The 9,973-nt window shown below is 43.2% G+C and overlaps 1 protein-coding gene across 2 annotated transcripts in view; it reads right to left on the bottom strand.

Annotated features, from left to right (window-relative positions):
• INO80 (INO80 complex subunit) overlaps positions 1–9,973 on the bottom strand; it is a 123,329-nt gene that overhangs the window by 6,163 nt on the left and 107,193 nt on the right. For both annotated transcript variants that reach the window (XM_006778077.2, XM_015557571.1), the window contains exons 29-31: positions 4,701–4,859; positions 4,042–4,144; positions 2,759–2,847 (exon numbers count right to left, since the gene is read on the bottom strand). In XM_006778077.2, the coding sequence (XP_006778140.1) occupies positions 2,759–2,847; positions 4,042–4,144; positions 4,701–4,859 (351 nt within the window). The remainder of the gene's footprint in view (positions 1–2,758; positions 2,848–4,041; positions 4,145–4,700; positions 4,860–9,973) is intronic.

Genomic DNA, 9,973 nt, shown 5'->3' with positions numbered 1-9,973 from the left:
TGCAGACCCACACTTTTAAGGTCTCTCAAGAACTGTCTAGAAGCCACCGATAAAGCTATTGAGATCCTCGAGAAATCTAATGAGACCCTCGATGCTATGATGGGGAACCAACTAGAAATTAAGCATACACTGACCAAAATAAATAATATTATTCAGACTCCCGACAGCAGACCAGAGGAGTGCAAGAATCAAGTCAATGATATGAAATCCGAGGAAGCAAAAAACACCCAACCGGAGGAGCGGAATGAAAAAAGAATCCAAAAATGCGAGGCTAGTGTAAGGAGCCTCTGGGACAGCCTCAAGCGTACCAACATCCGAATTATGGGGGTGCCAGAAGAAGAGAGAGAGCAAGATATTGAAAACCTATTTGAAGAAATAATGACAGAAAACTTCCCCTACCTGGGGAAAGAAACAGACTTACAAGTCCACGAAGCGCAGAGAACCCCAAACAAAAGGAATCCAAAGAGGAAAAAAAATCTTATGGAAGCAGGAAAGGGATGGCTTAATAAGAGTTCATGTAGCCCGGCCAGTGTGCTCAGTGATTGAGCATCAACCTATGAACCGGATGGTCATGGTTCGATTCCCATTCAGGGCACATGCCTGGGTTGTGGGCTCGATCCCCAGTGTGGGTAAGAAAGGCAGCCGATAGATGATTCTCTCTCATCACTGATGTTTCTATCTCTCTCCATTCATCTCTGAAATTAATGAAAATGCATTCTTTTAAAAAAAGAGTTCCTATAGCCCTAACTGGTTTGGCTCAGCTGATAGAGCGTTGGCCTGTAGACTGAAGAGTCCCAGGTTCGATTCGGGTCAAGGGCATGTACCTTGGTTGTGGGCACATCCCCAGTGGAGGGTGTGCAGGAGGAAGCTGGTCGATGTTTCTCTCTCATCAATGTTTCTAACTCTCTATCCCTCTCCCTACATCTCTCTAAAAAAATCAATATATTAAAAAAAAAAGAGAGTTCATGTATATTCTACCACAATAATACAGAGTTGAAAGGTAGGTTAGTCACACTGAAAGCTGCACCCAGCTTAAGCCTCACGGGGCAAAGTGCACAGCCAGCTCTGGCGTGTGTGTCCGAGCTACAGCACTCACCAGGGGTTGCACTGATGCAGTCTTACAAGATGGAGGGCTAATGCCATTAGCATATTTTCTGCACATCTGTTTTTACTCTGCCTTCATTTTAAATATGCATAAAAAGAATGAAGGTTCATATCATACACAAGGAATAATTTTTTTTTGTTATTTTTTGGTCATATTTCCTCACTTTATATGTAAAAGCTTAAGGGGTGAGTGACTGAGCTACACTTAGCAGGTCTAGATTAGGGACCTGGAATCAATCACACAATGTGCTTGCAAAATTCTGGGACTCACATCCACCTAACTGCTTTTGTTTCTGCACCTGTATTAGGGTTAATATGGTATATCTTTGGCTGGTTTGGCTCAGTGGATAGAGGATTTGGATCAAAGGCACATACCTCAGTTGCAAGCTCGATCCCTGGCCCTGGTTGAGACATGTGCGGGAGGCAACCAATCCATGTGTCTCTCTCACATCGATGTTTCTCTCTGTCTTACTCTCTCCCTTCCACTCTCTCTCTATTGATCAATAGGAAAATATCCAAGGGTGAGGATTAACAACAACAAAAAAGTATATCTTTGTGTAGGTTATATTGTCACTGTGTCTTTATCTGAAACTTCTATGCTCAGAGTAGGGTTGGCATCTGATGCAAACCCAGTAAACCCTACAATGTCCTGTATGAGAAAACAATCTTCCCTCCTTTGATATTGTTTCTGAATGTCAACAATATTTTAATTCTAAATAGCACTAAGTAATGGGTTAGAGATTTGAGGATAGAGTCATACAAGAGAATCTGAGGAACTCGGTAGAGATGGCAGCCCAGGCTAAGCAGGAATATGATCCTTCATTTCTGGGACTTCTCAGGTTTGTAACCATAGAGGGTACAAACTGTAATGGGGCATCCTCAGGCTAAAATCAGTGCTGCTTAGCAGAGGTACAATCTAGGGTGTGGGCTTTCCAATAGAAAGAGCTAGTGTATCTACTGGAAGATGATGATGTAATATACACAGGCTCTTATGCTGCTGACTATCAAGGCTCTATGACCTGAGGGACACGAGGTCCAATACAAGTGTGGGTAAAGGGAAGAAGCTGACCTCCACTTAAAACAACCAATTTTAACATGTGGCCAATCAATATGCTTCAGATAAACCAAAAAGTCTAAGGAAACGGAGCATATGCAATTGTCAGACTTGAGGGCCCAAAGCTACCGAGATGCCTGAAGCTCAGGTGGCTAACTTGTTCAAGAGTGGGGCAAACCAGGGCTGGGGAAGATGAAGATGAGAAGGGCAGTACAACCCAAAGGTAAGCCAAACCCACCAAAAAAATACCTTACTAGAAGGTAGTAAAGTAGTTCCAAACCAACAGTCCTTGGACATATCATAAATGAGTCAAAACTAATGGGCTAACTCCTGAAATAAGGGAGACAAACGGTACAGACTAAGCTGGGCAGAGATTCATGTTTCCAGTGGTAAAGGACACTGAATGAATGGTACACTAGCAGCATCATGGTAGAAGGACTGGATCTAATGACCTCTTAATATCAGTAAGAATAGAACACACAGCTGGAGCTGTATAACCAACCATTAACCAAGATGGCAAGGCACGTACTCCGAAGCCTTTTCTATAGGTACTGCCTTGCACCCCACCAGTCCTTGTCAGCCACCCCAAACTTGAGATACCTTCTCTGCATACTTTTCCCGCTTGCGCTTGCGCTCTTTGACCCGGTTGGTTTCTTCCTGCTGCCGTTTCTCTTCTTGCCGCAATCGTACTATTAAGAAAATAAAAATCATATGAAGTATCTGGGGCAATCATAATTCTCATTTTGAAATTAAAGTGACGCTGCCAGTCCCATTCCGTTCCCAGTGAGCTCGATCCTGGGGTGTTGCAGGCTTGAACCCTGGGAGGGGGGCATGCAGGAGGCAGCCGATGTTGTACTTTCAGATCAGTGTTTCTCTCTCTCCCTTCCTCTCTCTCGAAAAATCAATTTAAAAAATCTTAAAAAAAAAATAAAGTGACCATATCCTTGGATATTTATATTCCAAAGTATGACTTCTATCTGTCCAAGTCAGCTAATCAGTGGTTTTCTAACTTTGAGAAGGAAAAGAGTTTTTGGATTCATTCATTCATTTAATTTTTAATGATTTCAGAGAGGAAGGGAGGGGGAAAGAGAGATAGATGGAAACATCAATGAGGAGAGAGAGTCATTGATTAGCTGCCTCCTGCACGCCTCCAACTAGGGATCGAGCCTGCAACTTGGGCATGTGCCTTTGACTGGAATCCAACCCGGGACCCTTCAGTCCACAGGCCAATTCTCTATCCATTGAGCCAAAGTGGTGGCAAATGTAAGCACATAAGAAAGGAGCTTCATCATGTAATGCTACATAAGTTCTCAGAGGCTCACAAGGTGAGTCTGAAACCCACTGTTCTCAAAAGCTAGTAATACATGGGAGAATGGTTTGTATGTTACAGCAGTGCACTTCTCCTTCTTCTGCATAAAAAGATTTCTCTGGGCAGAACAGAGTAAATTTATTACTGCGGAGGAGTCTAAGGATATAGCCTTCCTGGTGCAAATTTATTTAAAGTCATATTAACTTAAAAATTACGGGAATTCTACCTTCTATTCCATAACACATCTTTATTTTGGTTATAATAATAAAAGCATAATATGCTAATTAGACCAGACGTCCTTCAGGACCAAGCCAGGACTGCGAGGGAAGCCTGGGCCCAGGTGCCAGAGGGAAGCTGGTGCCAGCAGCTGGGGGAAGGAAGGCCTACTCTTGCATGAATTTCGTGCATCAGGCCTCTAGCATTAACATAGAAATATTTCCCCCCAAATAAAGTCTTTGGCTTTGACTACCCTCGGCACACAGCCAAGGGTCTCTTCCATTTTCAGACGTGTGGGGCCAGAGAAACATCTTTTGTAGGGAGGAGAGAACATTAATAAGATGTTTAGAGTACATACGTTTCTTTTCCAATTCTTCATCATCTAGAAGAAGACTAACCACCTCTTTTGGTTTCAAGGTATCTGGTTTGAAGTTCCCACCAGAAATCACCATCCGCTGAATCTACACAAAGCAGATCAATATGTCACACCCAGGCATCTATTCCATAACGGCAAACCTCCAAAAGAAAGAAACATGTTTCTCCTTCTACCGGGGAGGCCCCTGGAGCCCCTACTTTCTTTTTCATTCCGCTGACTGGCTCATCTAGATTATTTATTCCTTTCTAAAGAGAAAGGACAATTTCTTTGGAAATTAACAAATCTGGCCACTATTCAGAACCTGATCAGATTGAGAGTACCAGGGTGAGAGCTTGTGAAAGTATGACAAGCATGAGGGCCATGACTAGTGTCCTCTCCACATGAACAACAGCTAGATCTAGGCGATAAACTCCATTCTGGTAGAAAAGAAGTGAGAAATAGCCAGGGCAGTAAGAGATTAGTATTGTTATAGGACCTGATTTTTTCTTTCTTCTTTTTTTCCCCTCTCCTGATTTTATTTTCCATCCAGGAAAAATTTAGCCCCTTCAGACCAACAAAAGGCAAGAGAGTCTTAGTCTAGTCAATGGGGTGGGACTTTGTATTTTCTTCGCCGTGTAGTACTTCCTCTGCCTCATGCTTACCTCACTCTTCTCCTTAGCTCTCTGTAGAATGCGTTCTTCAATGGTGCCTTTACAGATGAGCCGGTACACGGTAACCTGCTTTGTCTGCCCCAAGCGGTGGGCTCTGTCCATGGCCTGCTGGTCCACAGTGGGGTTCCAGTCGCTATCATAAAAAATCACCTGCACAGGCAGACAAGAATACAGTAAAGACTAAGGGACTCAACACAGGAGCAGAAATTTTGAGAGCAACCCAGGCACTCATCTCTTTGTATATGACATTAAGATGAGCAGGTATCCATTTATAAAACCAATCTAGTCCTGGGCAAGAGAGCTACTCTGGACTTTTTTCAGGATTTTTATTTCAAAAGAGGGAGTGGCAATAATATTAGCAGTGAACACTTAGTGCTTGTTATTTACTAGTCATTGTTCTAGTTGCTTTGTGTTTAGCCACTCACTTAAATCCCATATTCACTATGACTGAGTACTATTAAGACCTCATTTTATAGATAAGGACACTGAGGCACAGAGGAATTAGAGAATTTATCCAAGATTACACAGCCTAAGTAAGCGGTGGGCCTGGGATGTGGGGAATGTGAAGAAGCCTTCTCTCTAACACCAGGCCTATCTTGGTAAGAGACAGACATGGCTTTCCTGGCATTCTCAGGCTCCCATCAATAGGGTCATTTCCTAGCCCTTGAATTCCAGGGAAGAAAAGTTTAAAGGTTCCCTGGAAGCTACTTATAGTTTGCTAAACAATAAACACAAACAGCAACAAAATGTACCGCTCCCTCCGCAACCCCACAAGTGATCCTAAAACCAACAGATGCCCTGGCTGGTTTGGCTCAGTGGATAGAGTGCCAGCCTGCGGACTGAAGGGTCCCGGGTTCAATTCTGGTCAGGGGCACATGCCTGGGTTGTAGGCTTGATCCCCAGTAGGGGGTGTGCAGGAGGCAGCCAATCAATGATTCTCTCTCATCATTGATGTTTCTATCTCACTCTGCCTCTCCCTTCCTCTCTGGAATAAATAAAAATATATTAAACACACACACACAGACACACACACACACACACACACACACACACACAACCCAGCAGACTCCTGGGTCCTCAGCCAACACAGCGGACATCCTGAAAGAAAGCCAGTTCAAAAATGGCCACCTCTCATGCATCCTTCTCTATATTTAATCAAGTCACCAAATCCAATCAGTGCTTTTCCAGAAACGAACCTATCCTTTCTACAATTTCACTGTCCCTATCCTGGTCTACGCACTCACCACGTATGTCTGGTTCACTAATGCCATCAGACCAGTTCACTAATGCTTCCTAGGTTTCTACTCCCTCTCTGCCAGCTGAAACACATCGAGTTCAAACACCTCCCAATAATCAGGCCCTGCTATTTCTAGCCTTTCCTAAAATAGAAACACGCTCCTCACTTTCATCAGACAGGTCTCTTCAGTCTTCCTGACTTGTATTACACATTTGTTTGTAGCACTTTTGCTCAAGCTGTTTTTCTGGAACCCTTCATCTCTTCTCTACTGGTCCTTTAAGATTCTGTTCAAGCTTCACATGTTCAGGAAGGCCTCCCTGATTTCTCCTGCCTCTGACAATGTTTCCTTTTCCTATTCCCCATGAATTCCAATTAGAATGGAATAAATAATGGCTAAAATCTGTTGAGCACTTACAATGTGCCTGGCACTAGTGTGCACACATATCTCATTAAATTTTCACAAAAACCGTATGTATTTCCTTCATTTTTAAGTTAGAAAGAGAGTGACCTAACAGTGCTAGCCCTATCAACCTGCACTATCAACAGTCCCTTGCATTGCCTACCCTGGTCCAAGTTTCCACTGAATCACTATCTTCTATAGGTGCCCATGTGTATTATTTAAATGTCTTCCCATCTAGACTTGAGGACAAGATTCATCAGTGCAAACTAGAATCCCAGATACTAGTTGATTGATACTAGAATTTCTAAGGAATCTGACAAAACCAGACAGAGCCTAAAAATGTAAACGGAATACTGATTTGTCTCTCTTGAAACTATTTCTCTATGATGCCTTTTCCATTGCTTAACATTATTCCTAAGTAATTTATTTGTTTTCTCATTTAAAAACAAAGGTTTCATTTTCTGGTGACATCACAAGAGGGGGACTCCTTTGGGGTGAATACCGGGGATCCCACTTGCTGCCTGGACCAGGGGTTCCTGGGGCTGAGGCCTGGACTCTTTTATTTGCAGCACTGCCAGGAATTTTCTTGTCTTGAGTCCCAGTCGCAGCCTCAGCAATCCTCGTCATCTCACCTAAGATCTAAGTTGAATCCAGCATTTTTGTATGACATGAAAAGCATTTGCTGCCTCTTGTCTGAGCTTCTTTGTAAGGCACTGGAAGCATTTACTGTGCATGGTATGGGAGGTATTTACCGCCTCTGGTCTGGACAAGCCTGATCAGCTCTGGGTGGCAAAAGACCTCTATTGGTCCTGGCCTAGTCCCCAAGCCCGTAGCCTGATCGGCGCTGGGATGAGAGGCATTGCTTTGCTTCAGTGTTTTTTGTTGTTTTTTTTTAAACACAGGGCATTCTGAGGTTTCTGTGGCTGGATAGATAAAAAGTACGGTGTAAAGCTCTTGTCTGTGGGTTGTGCACGCCTGTAAATACTGTACTTAAGTGTCTCTGTTGATTGTTATTTTGTGTCTCTGTTGTTTAATTCGTTTAAAGATGGGGCATATCCCACTTGGCTGGGGGCCTCAGCTGCTTGTGGCAGGCTGAACCCACAGCAAGGATTGCAGGAATTTCCCAGCATCTGCCTAGAGTTCTTAACTTCGGACACCCTCCCTGCTCTCCCTCTCAAGGCATCAGCCACCTGAACCGTTTAGCTAGTAAGAGCTCTTGTCTGTCTATAATGTAACTTTGGTTCTGATGTTCTTTGCTTGCTTTCTTATCTTTTGGGGACTTAGTTCGCTCCTCGCTGTTTTATGAACACAGGGAGTCCTCTGTCCCTGTTGTTTGGGCTTTCCACCACTCAGATCCTTCAGACCCTCAGACCAAAGAGCAAGAAGGTCATCTGCCTTGCTGGGTAAGTGTGAGATACGATTCTCAGGCTAATGCCCCAGTCCCACCTTTTGAGAATAACCATTTGTTTTTTATTTTATTTTTAAAAAATATATTTTATTGATTTTTTACAGAGAGGAAGGGAGAGAGATAGAGAGCTAGAAACATCGATGAGAGAGAAACATCGATCAGCTGCCTCCTGCATACCCCCCACTGGGGATGTGCTCGAAATCAAGGTACATGCCCTTGACTGGAATCAAACCTGGGACCTTTCAGTCCACAGGCCAAGGCTCTATCCACTGAGTCAAACCGGTCAGGGCGAGAATAACCATTTATTTACTTTAGAGGTTGTTTCTCTTTTGAAATAGGATTTGTTTATTTTGAAATAGGATAAGATCTCTTATATGCAAGATTTCCATGTTGTTACATCACAAGGATTCTACTCAGGAAGAAAAATATGGAAATAAACCTTCTAACCCCCCAAGTCTTTCTCCTAGAAGGGCTGGAGCTGCAGAAGAGCCCCCAAGCAGGCTGCAAAAGCAGCAGTCCACTGTGTAAAGGAAAAAAAAAAAGTACTTTCACATTAAAGCTGGAGGCCCAGGAGTTGTTGCAGTCTTGGAAACAGCTGCAGGGTCTGATATCTCCTTCTGCCCCCAATCCCTCCCCTTTTCTCCAGCCCCCTAAAAGTTGTCAAGGTCATGTTATCCCTGTTACAAAATTTGCCAAGAAAATACCTTGGGTAATAATTGGTTTTAAAATTTCATAAAGTTAAGACGTAATAAAAAGATACAACTAAAATGAAGGGTTTCTAAAAAAAAAGTTTTTATTTATTTCAGAGAGAGGAATGGAGAGGGATAGATAGAAACATCAATGATGAGAGACACTCATCAATTGGCTGACCCCTGCATGCCATCTAATGGGAATTGAATCATGACCTCCTGGTTCATAGGTGGATGGTCAACCACTGAGCGCACCAGCTGGGCTAAAATGAAGGGTTTTGGGTAACTTAAAACTTCGGAGTTTTGCTGTGTTAAACAGTAAAAATTATTATATATCCAAGTATTTTGAAATGACAGGACTTTGAGATATTAATATGTTTGCCTATGTTTGGCTTTGAATCTGTAAATGAATATGTCTTATATTTTACTTAAATAGAACTCTTAAAAACGTGAATGTATTATTAATCTGAGGAATGTTAATTACTTGTCACCAAAAAGGTCAAAATTTCTAAGAATTAAAATTCTAATTACATTGGAAAGAAATTATATGATTTTAGTAATATGGAATTGAAAATATGTGGTTCTTAAGTTGGTTATCTCTGAATGAGTTAAGAAGAAGTAAAAAAAAACAAAAAACAACTGAACGGGAGTAGGAAAATTGCCGAGGATCTGTGCAAGTTGAGAACAAATTATATGGAGGAAGAAGTAAAAAGAAATATATAGGCAGTCCTCAGGTTATGTTGGACTCAACGTATGTCATTTCGTGGTTATGTTGCCACCTCCCATTTATTTATAAAAAAAAAGTTCCAAGAAAAACCAAGATGGCGGCATAGGTAAACACCGGAGATTGCTTCCTCGCACAACCACTCAAGAAGACAACTAAAAGACGGAACGGACATCATCCAGAACCACAGGAAGGCTGGCTGAGTGGAAATTCTACAACTAGAAGGAAAGAGAAAAGCATACCGAGACTCAGAGGAGGTGTGGTGCGGAAGTAAAGTACAGAGGTATGAAGGTGCATGCAGAGAGGGCTGGCGGCTGAGGACACGGTTGTCTTTTTCAATCGGGAGGGAGTCTCAAGCTCTGAGCTCCAGTTCTGGGCAAGTCTCTGGGGACCCAGACTCATACGGGAGAAACAGGACTGTCTGGAAGCGGTCAGAACTCAAGGACAGCTTTCTCTCGGAGGTGCTTGCAGTGATTGCTGGGACACTGAGAAGTGGGGCCTCTGAGGGCAGCCATACTGCTTGCTCCACCTGCCCTGTTGATCCCCTGGGACCCCCGCCCCAAGCTGTGCGCCAGCTTTTGCATATGAAAGGCCTGGCCCTTTGCAATCTGATAATTACCTAACAAACTGCAGCTGGCCCAGGGCAACTCACATTGCTTCACAGCTGAGTTCCTGCTGGGTAGCCTCAGACAGAGGCTAGATTAGCACCTCCTTAGAGATCCAGGAGCCAATGTGCCCAGTGGTCAGATTGGACCATCCAGATTGCAGCTCCTCGGATCCATAAGGGACATACTCAAGAGACAAAG

Source organism: Myotis davidii, unplaced genomic scaffold, assembly GCF_000327345.1.
Source record: "Myotis davidii unplaced genomic scaffold, ASM32734v1 scaffold46, whole genome shotgun sequence".
NCBI lineage: Eukaryota > Metazoa > Chordata > Mammalia > Chiroptera > Vespertilionidae > Myotis > Myotis davidii.
The sequence above is the reverse complement of the archived record's forward strand: the minus strand, read 5'-3'. Positions and strand labels throughout refer to the sequence as shown.